The sequence below is a fragment of the Sus scrofa genome, chromosome 2 (genome assembly GCF_000003025.6).
Source record: "Sus scrofa isolate TJ Tabasco breed Duroc chromosome 2, Sscrofa11.1, whole genome shotgun sequence".
NCBI classification, from domain to species: Eukaryota; Metazoa; Chordata; class Mammalia; order Artiodactyla; family Suidae; genus Sus; species Sus scrofa.
The window spans coordinates 5,617,053-5,634,325 of NC_010444.4; the positions used below are offsets into that span (position 1 = coordinate 5,617,053).

A 17,273-nucleotide genomic window follows, 5' to 3' on the forward strand; every position below is an offset into this window, starting at 1 on the left:
TGAAAAGGAAGGATCAGATGATTTATGTGACTGATTCCCAAAAATCATTAAGGAATTTTGCAGCAGAACTAATAAGCCCAGATCTCTTGATTGTACCCTAAAGTCCTTTCAACCATACTAAGCTGCTTCTCTTAGAAGCCTCTGTCCACGCTGGTAACAGCCCTATGCATTCTCACCTTTGACCTCCTTGCTGGAAGCTCATTAATTTGGGTCTCTTCTATGTTCCCATTCCAGGGCCTTAATGAATGGAACAGTGGGGCACCAAAGAACACCAGCTCCTCAAATAAGAGTCGCAAGTCAGAGCCCAGGAAAGCAGTGCTTTTCTCCTAAAGAATATATACATGATGGGAAAAGATAGGAGAGGCATGGAAGGCAGGCAGCAGAAAGAATCCTACAAGGGACAATGGTTCGTTCAACAAATAGTTGGCACCAGTCAATGTGAGCTCTTCTGATCTGGGGTTGTAAGCTGTCTCATTTTATCTATGACTCAGCCATACCAAACAGCACTGGAATGCCTAGAGAGCGAAGTTCCAGGAAAAAAAAAAACAAAAAACACTGGCCCACAAAGAAAAAATAATAACATAGAAACATATAATGAGCATCAAAAGGGAGGCTTGTGAAATTTCCCCAGACTTTTATAAGCTTCACTTCTTGCTGCTTTCTTCAAAGATTCAGAGGGCATTGAGAAACACTGAAATTTATGCCAGGCTTTATTAGATTAAAATGCTTTAGCCAGCTCTCACTAATACTCAGTGGTTTTCAAATTTAACTATGCTTAAGAATTGCCTGAGAACCTTGTTAAAAACACATATGCTTGAGCTATACAGATTTTTACATTACAGCAAAGCAGCAAATTAATCCCTGCCCAGGAAGCCGCACATTTTCAAATACTCCAGGTGATTCTGATGCATGTGTTTCATGGACCACAGGACAGTGAACTCACTGCTTTAACTCCAACAGAATCTTTCTGATAATAGGTTATCACCTATCTGTTAGATAAATGCCAAAAGTTCCCCTTGTTTGCCTGAACAAGGATAATTTCTCCCTTTCCAGAGGTTGATGTGGCAATCACACAAAGCCATTTATACCACTGCACTCCCACACCTCCTCTGTTGTATTTGAGATTTGCATCAAGGCCAAGTAAGACTGATAACTTATCTTGACTCCACCTGGAAAAGCAGCAGAGTGGTGAACTGTTTTCAAGCTTAAGAAGCTTTAAAAACATACTGATACCTGAGCCCACTCAGTCCAAGGAAATCCAAATCTCTAGAGGTGAGCTTTGGGCATTTTTTAGAAGCTCCCCACATAATACATTGTGTGGCTGAAGTTGGGAACTATCCATTTAAGGTTGTATCCTCTGTAGGGACCAACAGGAAGTGTCTGCTGATTTCTAGCTAACCAAATCTGGGCATGTTGTCATCTGAGTGATGCTTGAAGGTACAGATCTTTCCCATAGAGCATATAATTTGCTTATTTAAGCAAGATTTTTCATTGAAATGTGTTATTCTATAGAAACACAACTAATTCAGATTTATGCATCATATAAAGTCTGCCTTTTTTATTCACTTAACATTTAGGCCCACCGAAGCTGGCAGCTCCATTCTCCTGTACCTACCCCAGAGTTCCATTTGCTGGACTGGAAATCCGCTGTGGAAATCCACAAAGAGAAAAAGCAGCAGTGTTTGTCCCTGGGGGTCCACATTCTGAGACTGATCCCCCTCAATGGATTCCACCTGATAACTCACATCTGGAAGCACCAAATCTAGAGAACAAGATATCACAGCATATTCTAAGACAAGTGAAGCCCTCAAAATGCTAAGTGAATAAAGAGACTATACCTCAAACAAAGAAGAATCTGAGATAGATCTAAATTTGAACACTCCCTTCTCCTCCTGAATCTGCTTCTCTACCCACATGATGGGAGCAAATAACAGTGACTCAAAGGAAGAACATCAAAATAGCAACTAGGTGTGTACAGTGCAAACCGAACAGCATTCTTTAAAATTTACTGAGAAGCATTATACAGTGAATTCATCCATTCCTCATACAGCTTTCTAAGGTAGGTGTCACTGGTAAGAGTAATAACAGCTACCTTGCACTGAATGCTTACTCCATGCCACGTACCACGTTAAATTCTTGGCATGTACTGTCTCAACATTTACACTTCACAGCGCTATGGTATCAGATCTAGTCTTACGCTTTTTTATAGATAAGAAAAACAGAGAGGTTAAAGACATCGCCCAAAATGAGACATTAGGTGTGGAACTGTTTTAGACTAACTCCAAAATCCGTGCTCTTAACCACAATGCTATATGATATTTGTATTCTCAAGTAATCTGCTCCCCCCAGTCACTTTCTAGCCTCTTGATCTTTTAGGATACAATCACAGTGGTCCTAAATTCCACCCAAATCCATACGCATAGGTACCCACATGTGGTTCCTGGTTGAGGGAGGGCGAGGAGGAGGCATTTTCTGCATTACTCATTTCCATAATTAACTGAGCAAGTTCATGCATCATAAATTGGCAGGAGTACTCGTTGTGGCTCAGTGAGTCAAGAACCCAAAGTTGTCTCTGTGAGGATGCGAGTTCTATCCCTGGCCTCACTCAGTGGGTTAAGAATCTGGTGTTGCTGCAGGCTGTGGTGTAGATCACAGATGTGGCTTGGATCCAGTGTTGCCGTGGCTGTGGCATAGGCCTCAGCTGTAGCTCCAATTTGACCCCTAGCCCAGGAATTTCCATATGCCACAGGTGCAGCCATAAAAAGAAAAAAAAAAAATTAAATTAGCAAAAATGAAGAAAACCAACAAAGCATGAGAATAAAAATGAAAGAGAGGAGTTCCCGTTGTGGCTCAGTGGTTAATGAACCTGAGTAGTATCCATGAGGACGTAGGTTCAATCCCTGGCCTCAGTCAGTGGGTTAAGGATCTGGCCATGAGTTGTGGTGTAGGTTGCAGACACAGCTCAGATCCGGAGTTGCTGTGGCGTAGGCTGGCGGCTACAGCTCCGATTCGACCCCTAGCCTGGGAACCTCCATAGGCTGCATGTGAGGTCCTAAAAAGACAAAAAAAAAAAAAAAAAAAAAAAAAGAGAGAGAGAGAAGGAGATATGGAGAGCCCTAGAGATTAAAAAATTCTGATGGCATAACATTCCATCTGTTAAGGTCAAATATCCTTTTATCTTTTTCATTTTTTTCCCCCTAGAGACATCAGTGGTTTAATGGATAGGAGATCTTCCATGTCTGAAGCAAGGTTCTGCAGTGACACCCCACCATGTAAGGCAGAGAGTAGGCAGCACATGGTTGTCAAATCTGGAGAGGCTACTTTAGACAGGCATCCCCAAACATCCTACAGAATTTACCTAAAGGGTCTTAGCTCATATACATTTACTTAAAATTTCATCATACCAAGTTATTTTCCTTGCTGACAAATTTGCAACAGATGTACGGTATATATATATATATATATCTTTTAAAAATACATCTATATATGTTTGTTTGTTTGTTTTGGCTACCCCCACTGCGTATGGAAGTTCCTGGGCCAGAGTGAAACCCATACCACAGCGGCAACCCAAGCTGCTGCATTGACGACACCAGATCCTTAGCCTACTGTACTAGATGGGAACTCCAACAGACATGTATACATTAATGAAACCAACAAGCTTAAGCTAGCTTCAGTACCAGGTATCAGTACTAACTTAGTACTATTTTCCAGATCACATAAACCTAAAATTCATTCTGGAGTTTCTTTTATATTTCTGAGAATTTATATAGCACTTAATTTCTTTTAGGCCAATTAAACAGAACTCATCCACAAACCAATCTTGGCAATGCCATTTGGAGATAGAGACACCTCATATTTAAAAGGTACACATAAGACATACACATAACCTAAATGCACACAGAAATCTCACAACTTTCCTGCTACAGTTTAAAAAGGCCTCTTTTTTTTTTTTTTCATGCTCAGAGATCACAGGTGATTAAAATTCCTGAGAGCCCAGGTAGATCATTTACGTCTCAAAAGCACAGGAAGAGAAATACCAATTCCTTCTAGAAAGCTAACCTCCTGTAAGGGCATATGCAAATACCAGTTTTAGAATTCAAGAGTCCCGTCTTGGGCATTTTCAGGGATTTTTCTTGGTTTCTAAATAGCCAATTCAGTTTAAACAAATAACAGCAATAGAAAATAACACAAATTCACTCACTCACTTGCTTTACTTTCAGAGGAACAGGAAGTTACTAAGACCCTCAAAAGAGAGTCAAAACCAGGAAGAGAGAACAGGATACTAAGACCCTCAAAAGAGAGTCAAAACCAGGAAGAGAGAACAGGATTTGGACTCAGGTACTGAGGCGCGAGCGAGCGCGCGCTCACACACACACACACACACACACACCCACACACACCCACACACCCCACACACCCCAAGATAAAAGCCAAACCAATTCTGAAAGGCTCACTTTGTTGTTGTTTTGCTTTTTAGGCCAGACTTGCAGCATAGGGAAGTTCCCAGGCTAGAGGCTAAACTGGGGTTACAGCTGCCGGCCTACGCCACAGCCACGGCATTGCAGGATCCGAGCTGAGTCTGCGACCTACACCACAACTCACAGCAACACTGGATCCAAGACCCACTGAGCGAAGCCAGAGATGGAACTCATATTCTCATGGATACTAGTCAAATTCATTTCCGCTGTGCCACAGCGAGAACTCCCCCAAAAGGCTCACTTTGCTATAAGAGCAGAGCCACTGGGGCCACAGTTCTCTTAATACATCTTTCACAGTTGCCCAGTGAGAGGAGCAGTAGGTACCACACCTCCACTGGGCCAGGACACAGCAGGTGGCCATCACCCAAGAGAGCAGGGAAAGCACTTCTCCCTCACTGATGGTCAGTGCTGCCTGAGGTCCGGGTGGCTAGCCACTGAGGCCATCTTTGAAGGTTTCTGGACAATTAAATATAATGTCTTCCCCGATGCCTGGGAAACAAACCTTTGCTTCCACTGTTCGCTCATCATCTGTGGCTTTTCTTAATATAAAAAGCAATGGGGAGTTCCCATCATGGCTCAGTGGTTAACGAATCCGACTAGGAACCATGAGGTTGAGGGTTCAATCCCTGGCCTTGCTTAGTGGGTTAAGGACCTGGCGTTGCTGTGAGCTGTGGTGTAGGTCGCAGATGCAGCTTGGATCCTGTGTTGCTGTGGCTCTGGCGTAGTCTGGTGGCTACAGCTCCGATTAGACCCCTAGCCTGGGAATGTCCATATGCCGTGGGATCGGCCCAAGAAATGGCAAAAAGACAAAAAAAAACAAACAAAAAAAACCCAAAAACAATGGCCAGCCAGCTGCGGTCACTGCCTTATTAAGACCAAACTCTTTCTGCACAAAACCACTTAGCTACAAGAACACAAGAACACCCTCCTTTCATTCCACCCTCTGGCATAACTACCCACTCAAGAAGAGTCTTCCCACGAGGCCTACTTCCTAGGTGAAGATTCCGTCTTCCCCCAGAGATACTTCTCCAGACCAGGAAGCTCCGATCTTCTCATACCAGTCACAACTCTTCCTACTGGTGATCTGCCTCAGGATCCAATCAACCAGACTACCTTCCTAATTTCAAAGAATTCTAGCCAACATCAATCAAGCTCAAGACCTCAGCTCATGGCTGCATATTCCTATTTCTCAGTTTTATGTCGGCACATTTTTTTTTTTTTTAATTTTACGGTCGTGCCCGCAGCATATGGAATTTCCTCGGCCAGGGACTGAATCCGAGCCACAGCTGAGACCTATGTCACTGCTGGGGCAACACCGGATCCTTTAATCCACTGCACTGGGGATGGAACGCACGCTTCCCCGTGACCTGAACCACTGTCATCCAATTCTTAACCCCACAGCACTACTGCAGGAACACTTGTCAGTCCAGTTATTAAGCACCCAACTTTCAGGATGATTCACCTAGAGCTGATGTGGTTAGGCTCCATATGAAGAGTACAGCCAGCTTTCTAGGTTCATTACTACATGGTTTATACTCCTGCCTTGCTTTTATATAGTATCATAATTTTTCTAAGTAATTTTATATGGATTTTCTCACTTCACTAGGAAATAAATATTACTTTCACAACAGTTCAAAGATGTCATTGCTCCTTAACGACCTTTCTAACCCCCGCCCCGAGTTGATGAATTAAGGTACAACAGAAACCTTTGAACAAGTCCCTACATGACGCCTTCAAGAGGACTGGGAATAGAGGAGGCAGTAGAAACGAGAGGAGAACCGGCATCAACATGTAATGGCCAAGACGGCTGGGCTCTGATGGGGCTTTGGCTGTGGACTCTGTTTGACTCACTTCCTGTGGACCCTCCAACTTAGCCAGACTCCCACCTGTACCCCTCAACCTAAGCCATTAGGTCACTGGGTCCTACTCTTGTATATACCTGCTGTTTCTTCTTCTTTGCACTTCTCTAATATTCTACAGATTTCTTTATTCCCATGTACACACACACACACACAGAGAGAGAGAGAGAGAGAGAGATTTACCTCTGTCTAAACTGAGATCCAAATTGGGCACCATTCGCAAGTGGTATTTCTTCCAGTCAATGAGATTAGAGGTGTCTTTGAAGACAGCGGTAGACAGGTGCTCCTGCCCCGGCAATATCAGAGGCAGACCTGAAGGTCCATATAGAAATATGTAGAGTTGCTAAAGAAAACTGCAAAATTTTAGTTTTTTGGCATCATTTGCATAAAATAAACATAACATTGACCTGGTTCACACTCTCAGAAATAAACTAGCGTGCTAGGTATTACATAGTAAGGCTTTTCCACACTGAGGATAGGTGTGAGGCACCAGAGGTAGATCCATTAGAATCCCCAGGAATTTATTTTGGGTTTAATGGGTGAGAGCCACAAGTATAGTACTGAGGCAATTCATTTATTTATTGATCCTACTCATTCAATCAGAGGCTTGAATGGTACCACAGGCTATACTAAGTTCTGGGGATACAAAGATGAATATACAGATTTAATACCTAACTTCAAGTTATCATGTTTAGAGTATGCGAGGTACATATAAAATCCAGGAAATTGTAGGAGTTCCCATTGTGGCTCAGGGGTAATGAACTGGACTGGTATCCGTGAAGATGCCAGTTCAATCCCTGACCTCACTCAGTGGGTTAAGGATCCAGCATTGCCGTGAACAGCAGTGTAGTTCACAGATGCAGCTCAGATCTGGCGTTGCTGTGGCTGTGATGTAGGCCAGCAGCTGCAGCTTCAATTTGCCCCCTAGCCTTGGAATTTCCCCATGCTGCAAGTGCAGCCCTAAAAAGAAAAAAGAAAAGAAAAAAAAAAAAAAAAAAAAAAGCCAGTAAACTGCAGTATGTGATACGTGCTAGAATAAAAGTATATACAACCCTATTCTCTAACCAAGACTAAGGAAGGTAGGCCCCTAAAATGGTTTCCTTCTCATAAACTTCCCATTCCTCCTCTCACCTCCTTTTTACCCAGTGTGTTTTTAACCTTGGCATTTTGACACTTTGGGCCAGGTAACTCTTCATTGTGGGGGCTGTCCTGTGCATTGTAGGATGTTTAGCAAAATCCCTGGCCTCTACCCACTAGATGCCAATATCACTCCTCCCTCTAGTTGTAACACTCAGACTGTCTCCAGACTTGCCAAATGTCCTCTGAGGGCTAAAAAAAGAAAGATAGAGGGGGGGGGGGGGAAAGGAACCACTGCCTAACCTTTTTGTCCCCTGAACCAAGGCTAATAAGACCAGAATACATTTTTTCCTTTTTAGGGCTGAACCCGTGACATATTTCCACATGCCAGGAACAGGGGTCAAATTGGAGCTACAGCTGCCAGCCTACGCCACGGGCACAGCCACTCAGGATCCGAGCTGCGTCTGTGACCTACACCACAGTTCACAACACCACCAAATCCTTAACCCATTGAGCAAGGCCAGGGTTCAGATCCGTAACCTCATGGTTATTAGTCAGGTTTGTTTCCGCTGCGCCCCAGTGGGAACTGTTTTCGACCTCTTTTTAATAGGGTAAACATGCGGCATTAAATGTAAAAATGAAAATCCTTACTCGGCACTAGGGCATTACAGAAAGTCACGATAGGAAAAAGGGAGGCAGTGCTTATAAATGAGGTCTCCGTCACAAATCCCAGAAGGCATTAACATGTGAGCCACGGCCAACACATTCACTGCTTAGAGCTGGGGAGCTTTAAGATGCTGCAAACTCAGAATAATAGTGGAGTATTTGAAGATTCAAAATGTGTGAATGTCTTTTAATTGGGTTGTTTAAACTATTTACATTTAATATGAATATCATTATGATTGGGTTTAAATCTAGCATCTTGTTACCTGTTTTCCGTTTGTTCCTTGTATTCTACTTCCTTTCTCTTCTATTTTTGGATTCCATTTTGGATTGGGTATTTTTGTAATTCCATTTTATCCCTTTGACTTACTAGTTATAACTCTTTGTGGTATTAATTCAGGGATGGCTTCAGACTTTAGAGTATACAAATCTAACTTACCACAGTCTACCTTCAAGTGATATTTTAACAGTTCATGGCAGTTCCCATCGTGGCTCAGTGGTAACGAACCCAGCTAGTAACCATAAGGACGGGCGTTAGATCCCTGGCCTCACTCAGTGAGTTGAGAATCCAGCGTTGCTATGAGCTGTGGTGTAGGTAACAGATGCAGCTTGGATCCTGAGTTGCAAGTGGCTGTGGTGTAGGGCGGCAGCTGCAGCTCCAATTCAACACCTAGCCTGGGAACTTTCACATGCTGCAAGTATGGCCCTAAAAAGGAAAAAAAAAAAAAAAAAAAAGAACTCAGTTCACACATATGAGAATCCTTCAACAATGTATTTCCATTTCTCCCCTTCTGGCCTTTGTGCTACTGTCACACATTTTACCACCACATACGCTGTAATTCTTACACACTTGATATTTTTAAACAGTCAATTATCTTTTTAGGAGATTTTTTAAAATAGGGCTAAAGTCTCTTATATATATCCAAATGGTGACAATTTCCAATGCTCTTTTTTTGCTTTTTTGCTTTTTAGGGCCGTACCCACTGCACATGGAGGTTCCCGGACTCGGGGCTGAATTGGAGCTACAGCTGCCAGCCTACACCACAGCCACAGCAAAGCCAGATTCGAGCCGTGTCTGCGACCTACACCACAGCTCACAGCAACAACGGATCCTTAACCCCCTGAGCAAGGCCAGGGATTGAACCTGCAGCCTCATGGTTCCTAGTCGAGTTCATTTCCATTGTGCCACAACAGGAACTCCACAGTGCTCTCACTTGGAGATCCAGAATTCCATCTGGTACCATTTTCCTCCTGCCCAAAGCATTTTCTTTAACATTTCTTATAATACAGGTTTGCTGGTGATGAAGTCTTTTGTATACCTAAAGTAGTCTTTACTTTGCCTTCATTTTTGAAAAATATTTTCTCTTGGTATAGAATCCCACCTGAACAGGTTTCTTTTCTTTTTTCGTTACTTTAAAGATGTTGCTCCACCTTCTTCTAGCTTACACTGTTTCCAGTGAGAAATCTGCTGTAATTCTTATCTGTTCCTCAACATGTAACGTGTCTATATCTCTAGCTGTTTTTAAGATTTTTTTTTTATTACTGGCTTTAAGCAATTTGAATATGTTGTGTCTGAGTACACTTTTCTTCGTGTATCTTATGTTTAAGGCTTGTTGATATTGGATCTCCAGGTTTCTTTTTTTTCTTTTTCTTTGCTTTTTTAAGGGCCGAACCCGTGGCATATAGAAGTTCCCAGGTTAGTGGTCAAATTGGAGCTAAAGCAGCCGGCCTACACCACCCCTATAGTAACACAGGAGCCAAGCCATGTCTGTGACCTACACCACAGCTCATAGCAATGCCAGATCCCTGACCCACCGAGCAAGGCCAGGGATCGAACCTGCTATCCTCATGGATACTAGTCAGATTTGTTTCCGCTATGCCACAACAGGAACTCTGTGCAAACTTCTAGTTTTCAAAAAATTTGGAAATTTGGGGAACATTATTTCCTAAAAAAAAAATTTTTTTTTTGGCCGTGGCAGCATCCTGTGGAAGTTCCCAGGCCAGGGATCAAACCCATGCCACAGAAGCAACCCAGGCCACTGCAGTGACAACACCAGATACTTAGCCCACTGCTCCACAAGGGAATTCCATTTCTCAACTATTTTATCTGCCCACCATCCCTGCAGGACTCCAACTGCACATCCCTGAATTAGCCTACTTGAAGTTATCTCACAGTTCACTGATGCTTTGCTTATATTTTTAGTCTTTTTTGCTCTGCATTTCATTTCAGTTTCTAGTGTTGTATCTTTAAGTTTACTAATCTCATCTTATGCAATGTATAAATTTGATGTCAGTTCTATCCAGTATATCGTCATCCTAAAAACTGTATTTTTTTCCTCTAGAAGTTCAATTTGGGTCTTTTAAAAAAGCTCTTTTATCTCTTAATACGTTCAATCTTTCCTCTCACTTTTGGAGTTCTGTTTTTTTAATGGCCACACCCGTGGCATATGGAAATTCCCAGGCCAGGGACTGAATCTGAGCCACAGCTGTGATCCACCCTGCAGCTGCAGCAATGCCAGATCCTTTAACCCACTGCACCAGGCAGGGATTGAACCTGTGCCTCTGCAGCAACCCAAGAAGCTGCAGTTAGATTCTTAACCCACTGCACCTCAGCAGGAACTCTTACTTTTTGAATATGGAATATAGTTATCACTTTTAATATCTTTGTTTACTAAATCTATCACCTGTATCATTTCTGGGTAGGTTTCCATTGATCGAAAATTTTCTTTCATTATGAGTCCTATTTTCCTGCTTGCCTGCATGTTAAGTTTGGACACTCAGCATTGTTAAGTTTACTTTGTTGGGTGCAGAATATTTTTATATTTCTATAAATACTCTTGAACTTTTTTATGGGACACTGTAAAGTTATTTGGAAATAGTTTGAGCCTTATTGGTGTTACCTATAAGCTTTTTTAGGTGGGACCAGAGACTCCTGTAGGCTAGGGCTCACTTCTCCCCAGTTCTTGGCAACCAGTCTTAACCTTCCTAGGACTCCACCTCATGCCTTAATAATGAGGCTTCTCACTCCGCCTGGTAGGAACAGAAACTCCACCTAGCACTGTGTGCACTCCAGAGTTCTCCTCTATCTGGAGCTCTATCTCTATTTATTTCCTCTTCAGTACTCTTCTACAAATCCTACCTATCCAGGCCTCTCTGAACTCCAAACTTTGTCACCTTGACTCAGAGAAATCTCCCAGATTCCTGTGCCACAGGCATTGGGTACCCCAACTGGCACCACAGCCTGGAAATTCTCTCTGGACAGTACGTGGGCAATAGTAAGGTTCACTTCTTTGTTTCTGCTCTTTCCAGAACCACTGTCTTAGACTATTGGTTGTGTAACATATGAAAGCTGTTGTTTAATATAATTTGTCCATTTTTTCTAATTGTTCAAGGTAGGATGATAAATCCTGACCCTGTTATTTGATCATGGCTGACCGTTCCTAAATCCTTTGACATAATAATCATTGGCCTTTTTTTTTTTTTTTTTTTTTTTTTGCTTTTACAAGGCATCTGGGAGAATGAGAAATCTAGAATCATCTTAATCCAATCTCAAAATTAAGATTTTCTGGTCTGCCTTAATTACCCCCAAAATATATGCATTCCATTGAAGGATGGTTTATTTCAGGTTCATCTTACTTCTTAAAGTGTAGCTTTTTAGTTATCTCTGTCCAAAACAAGAGGTATTTTTAACAGCACCTCCAAGCTTGGCAGGCCCTGAACACTTTGGCCTTCTTCTCCTGCACTGATTCAGAAGTTCATCTTAGCCTCTCAGCTGATTGCCCCAACTGTTAAAAGACCCCAGGGCAAAACAGCTCCCAAGCTGGACTCAGGTTTTTGTTTCTTTCCAAATCATGGTCCAGAAATTCCTCCCTATTCACTAACTCTTAGGTATTTTTATGATGTCTTAGTATTTCCTCCAGCCTTCGTCTTCCATAGAGAGCTGGTCTAAATGACCTAAGTTTGTCATTTTCAGAAATGGAAATGCCACCAGTTTTCACAGTTAGTTCTCTCTCTCTTTACTAAAATGCCACCTCCCTAGAATCTTCACTGACCATAATATATTAAAATAACATCCCATCATTATCTCTTTACCTGCTTTATTTTATCTCCACCGCACTTATCACTACCTAACATCCATTTATTTATTAAAATTTCCCACTAAAATGTAAACTCTAAGAGGATAGAAAATTTGTCTTATTCTGGAGAATGGGATGAGGAGGAAGAAGAAAGTTTTACATTTTACTTTATACTTTTCTATATGATGTAGATAGTAAGAAAAAGTATGTTTTAAAATACAAAATGCCCATGCATAGTTTATCACTATCTGTTCCTCCCTCCTCCTTAAAGATACTCTCAGCTGACATTTAACATACCATGACCTTGGCCGCCTTCTGTTCTTGTTTTTATTTATTTATTCATTTATTTGTCCTTCTGTCTTTTGAGGGCCACACGCACAGCATGGAGGTTCCCAGGCTAGGGGTCCAGTCGGAGCTGTAGCTGCTGGCCTACGCCACAGCCACAGCAACACAGGATCCAAGCTGCGTCTGCGACCTACACCACAACTCACGGCAATGCCAGATCCTTAACTCACTGAGTGAGGCCAGGGATTGAACCCTTGTCCTCATGGATGCTAGTCAGGTTCGTTAACCACTGAGCCACGACAGGAACTTCCTGTCCTTGTTCTTTATACTCCACTATAGCTTCACTTACTCCTACAGCTTCAAAATATAGTAACACAATATTTATTGAACACTTATTACGTGTCAGGAAGTCTGCTAAAAGCTTCACATGGATTATTACACAGTTAATCCTAAAACAAACAAAGCCCCAAAGAACAACTACAAAAACCTTTGCAAGAAAAAATAAATAAGTATTATTATCCCCATTTTAAAGCTGAGGAAATAAAGGCTTAGGCTGGCTGAGTAGGTTGTGCAGTCACACAGCTAATTAGGGTGAACCCAGTATGTATTCTCTTGCATCATGCTCTAACCATACCCCTACACAGTACTCACCTATGGAGAAAACTCTGAGGCTCTAAAACCTCTATCTCTAAATCTGACTACTTCCAAATTCCAGACCAAAAATCTCTAAATGGCTGCTTGCCATTTTTAAAGGATGTTCTGTAGGCACCATAAACTCAACATATGTAAAGCCAAACGAATCTTTTTTACTCCTCAAATCTGCTATTTATAATTTTCATCTTGTTGACAGTATCATTATTCTGTCAGCCATCCATGGAAATCTTTTTTTAAAAAGCTTTAATGAGATTTAATTTACATATCATACAACTCACCCATTTAAAGTGGTCTTAGTATACTTGCAACCAACGCCACCATCAATTTTAGAATTTTTTTTTTTTTTTTTGCTTTTTAGGGCCGCATGCACAACACATGCAGGTTTCCAGGCTAGGGGTCTAATCGGAGCTACAGCTGCCGGCCACGGCCACAATCACAGCAACACAGGATCTAAGCTGTGTCTTCGACCTACACCACAGCTCATGGTAATGCCAGATCCTTAACCCACTGAGCGGGACCAGGGATCAAACCGGCAACCTCATGGATCCTAGTCAGATTCATTTCCACTGCACTAGGATGGGAACTCCAATTTTAGGATATTTTTATCACCCCCCAAAAGAATCATTCCCTATCTATTTTCTGTCTCTATAAACTTGCCTACTAAGGATACAGAATTCTTTGACATCAGCTTTAGCCATTCCCTGCCCCCAATCCCTTCCCACCCAAACAGTGAACTGATTTCCTCATTATACTGACTCCTTCCAGTGATAAGCCCCTCCTTTCCACGGTCATCATCGCACCTTTAACTCATTCACTCATTATCTCCGGCCAAGTTCACTTACTTATTTACTTAGTAATTACTGACTTCTCTCTCCCACCCATCCTGTTGCTAGATGATGCTAGATTCCTAAAATATTCAATCGTTTCCCATTAAAAAGAAAATACAGTTCACACTGCTTAGTGTGGCACTTGAGATCCAACACATTCAACCTCAAACTACTTTCCCAGCCTCATCGCTCCCTCGTGTACCATTCATTCCATGCTTCGGTCATATTAAATTACATGAAGAGTGTGGCACACATGTCCTATTTTATAGTTTTCAGTTTCTTGGAAAAATTCTCAAGCTTAGCTTTCATATTGGATTTTTGTCTTTATACAAGTCATACCAACTTCTGGACACAGAGTTTCCAAAACTGAAATATAAAAATCCATTTTCAAAGACAACAAATTTGAAAATTTTGATGGACACTGTCATCGAAAGGATATGGAAACTGAAGAGATCCTATTCGGTTGGTTGGAAGAGACCTTTGGGCAAGGACACAAAGCAGCAGCTGGCGTCAGTATCAGCTCTCCCAACAAGCCCATTCCAGCCACATCGTCAGGGATGACGAGCAGTACTGGATGTCCTAGCACAGGATGGATTCTGCGGCAGAGTAATTCAGTTGTACCAAACTTTGGTGTACTGTCAAAAAACAGGTAAGACAAATTTAGCTTCTGCTCCCCTCTTAAGGAATTATTTTAACAGGAATTCAAATTCTTTTTATAACCTCTAGCATATGCATAACCATGTAATCCACTACATAAATTTTGTTGGAATAAGTAACTTGTGTCCCACTCAGGAAAGCACAAGCAATGGAAAAAGTAAACAAATTGGCATTTTAGGAATGACAGCATGGTTCCTGCTTTTATTGCCACCAATGGCCGTTTTATAGACTCAAAAGTATATTTCCTCCACTAAATTTATTCTATGGCTCTGAGCAGAAGTTTCCAAGATCACTCAAAGACCATCATGGTGGGGGTGGGAGCCAGGGGTCCCTAAATCACAAACACCCTAAAACTGGCCTCATGACGCCTGCTCTTACACCTGCTACACCTTTCCCTGAAGAAGTCTCAGGTTACTGTTTGACAGGAGTAATGACAAAAAATTGGGACATCTTTCTCTCCTAAAAAAAAATCTAGTGAAATTTGATATCTGCTTACTTTCCAATAGCTCTTTTCTAAACAGAAAAGAAACATTAACAAACCATTCCCCCTTTCTCCAAACTAATCAGGTCACCCAGGGAAATATGCCCACACACATTGGCTTAGAGGCTTAAACTCTCTCAGTAAATCTATGATAGCAAGCTGTCTACCTGTAGGGACTGAATGGTGCTAGAAGATTACTAAAGAAAGATATGTGTGTGGGGGGTTGTTTCCTGCAGATATTAAAAAATAAAATATATACTAATCTGAGAGGTCATTTGGGGCAGGAGTAAGAAAACAGACTGAAAAAACACAGGCAGCTTCTTCAAGCCTTAAGATCTATGACTACCTGTGTGGATTCAGGGCATATAAATGGAGGCACAAACTACTGAATAAAGAACAAATTAGTTGGACTTAAACATAAGTTAGGTTTTTTCTTGCTATAATTCATGTTCACTTTGGATTCTGTAGTAACAGGATAGCACAGGAAGGCAAGGCACAGGGTTCTATTCAATTTTTTTTTCTGCATCCTCCATGGATTTGTTTGTAATCTGAAGACAATGGAGGTGGGAAGAGAGATGGTTTCTAAGCCTATGTAAGGAGATGGGATTAAGATGGCAGACTAGAAGGACTAGAGCTCAACTTCTCTCCTAAAACCAACAAAATCACAACTAAAGGCTGAGCAATCTTCACTCCAATGGAGCAGAAACCTTAAAAAAGATATCCTACTCCAGAAGACAAAGAGGAGGCCACATCAAGAGGTAGGAGGGGTGGATTTCGTGATATAAACAACCCCATACCTCCGGGTGGGAAGCCCCACAGACTGGAAACTAACTGGTTCACAGAGACTCACCTACAGGAGTGAGAGTTCTGAGCCCCACATCAAACTCTCACGTGTAGGGATCTGGCATGGGGAGAAAGAGCCCCTGGAGCATCTGGCACTGAAGGCCAGCGGGGCTTGTGCACAGGAGCTCCCCAGGACTGGGGGAAACGGAGACCCCATTCTTAAAAGGCACACACAGACTTTCACGTGCACTGGGTTCCAGGGCAAAGCAAAGTCTCCAGAGGAATCTGGTCAAACCTGACTGTAGTTCTTGGAGGACATCCTGGGAAAACAGGGGTGAATGTGGCTTGTTGTGAGGGAAGGACATTGAAAGCAAAGCTCTCAGAAATATTCAGCAGCTGCCGGTCTCTGGAGGTGGGCATTTTGGGAAAACCTGGCCTCACCCGTCAGTCAGTGCTGAGAAGCCCCAGGGCAAACAACAACCCAGGTGGGATCACAGCCCCACCCCTTAGTAAACAGGCTCCCTAAAGACTCCTCAGGCACACAGCTGCCTCTAATCCCATCCAGAGACTAAGCCCCACCCACCAGAGGGATTAGAATCAGCTCCACCTACCAGTGCGCAGGCATCAGCCCCTCCCATCAGGAAACCTACAGCAAGCCCCCCATACCGACTTCAGCCACAAGGGGGGCAGACATCGGAAGTAAGAAAGGCTACAACTCTATTATCTGTAAAAAGGTCACCACACCAAAAACCTATAAAATTGAAAAGACAGAGAGAACTATAACTCAGATGAGGGAGAAAGGAAAAGCCCCAGAAAATCAGCTAAGCGATGAGGAGATTCTCAGCCTCCAGGAAAAAGACTTTAGACTGTCGATGCTGAAGATGATGCAAGACATTGGAAATAAACTGGAGGCAAAGATGGATAACTTACAGGAAACACTGACCAAAGAGATACAAGATATAAAACTTAAACAAGAGATGCAAAATACAATAACTGAAATAAAAAATTCCCTAGAAGCAGCTAACAGCAGAATACAGGAGGTAGAAGAACGAATAAGCAAGGTGGAGGACAGATTAGAAGAAATTACGAATGTGGAACAGAAAAGAGAAAAAAGATTGAAAACAAATGAAGAGAGTCTCAGAGAACTCTGGAACAACGTTAAACGCACCAACATCTGTATTATAGGGGTGCCAGAAGGAGAAGAGAGAGAGAAGGGGACAGAAAAAATATTCCAAGAGATAATAGCCAAAAATTTCCCTAACATGGGAAAGGAACCACCCACTCAAATCCAGGAAGCCAACGAGTACCATATAAAATAAACCCAAGGAGGAACACACCGAGACACATATTAAATCAAACTGACCAAAATTAAAGACAAAGAGAAAATATTGAAAGCAGCTAGGGAAAAGAAACAAGTAACATACAAGGTAAAC

General features: G+C 42.2%; 1 protein-coding gene across 12 annotated transcripts in view; it reads right to left on the minus strand.

The window, feature by feature from the left end:
* C2H11orf80 (chromosome 2 C11orf80 homolog) overlaps positions 1 to 17,273 on the minus strand; it is a 106,019-nt gene that overhangs the window by 23,808 nt on the left and 64,938 nt on the right. For 11 of the 12 annotated variants that reach the window (XM_021082776.1, XM_021082780.1, XM_021082785.1 and 8 more), the window contains 3 exons: positions 14,359 to 14,554; positions 6,521 to 6,671; positions 1,616 to 1,762 (listed from right to left, as the gene is read on the minus strand). In XM_021082776.1, coding sequence (XP_020938435.1) covers positions 1,616 to 1,762; positions 6,521 to 6,671; positions 14,359 to 14,554 — 494 coding nt within the window. The remainder of the gene's footprint in view (positions 1 to 1,615; positions 1,763 to 6,520; positions 6,672 to 14,358; positions 14,555 to 17,273) is intronic. The other variant, XM_021082781.1, reaches the window with a different exon arrangement.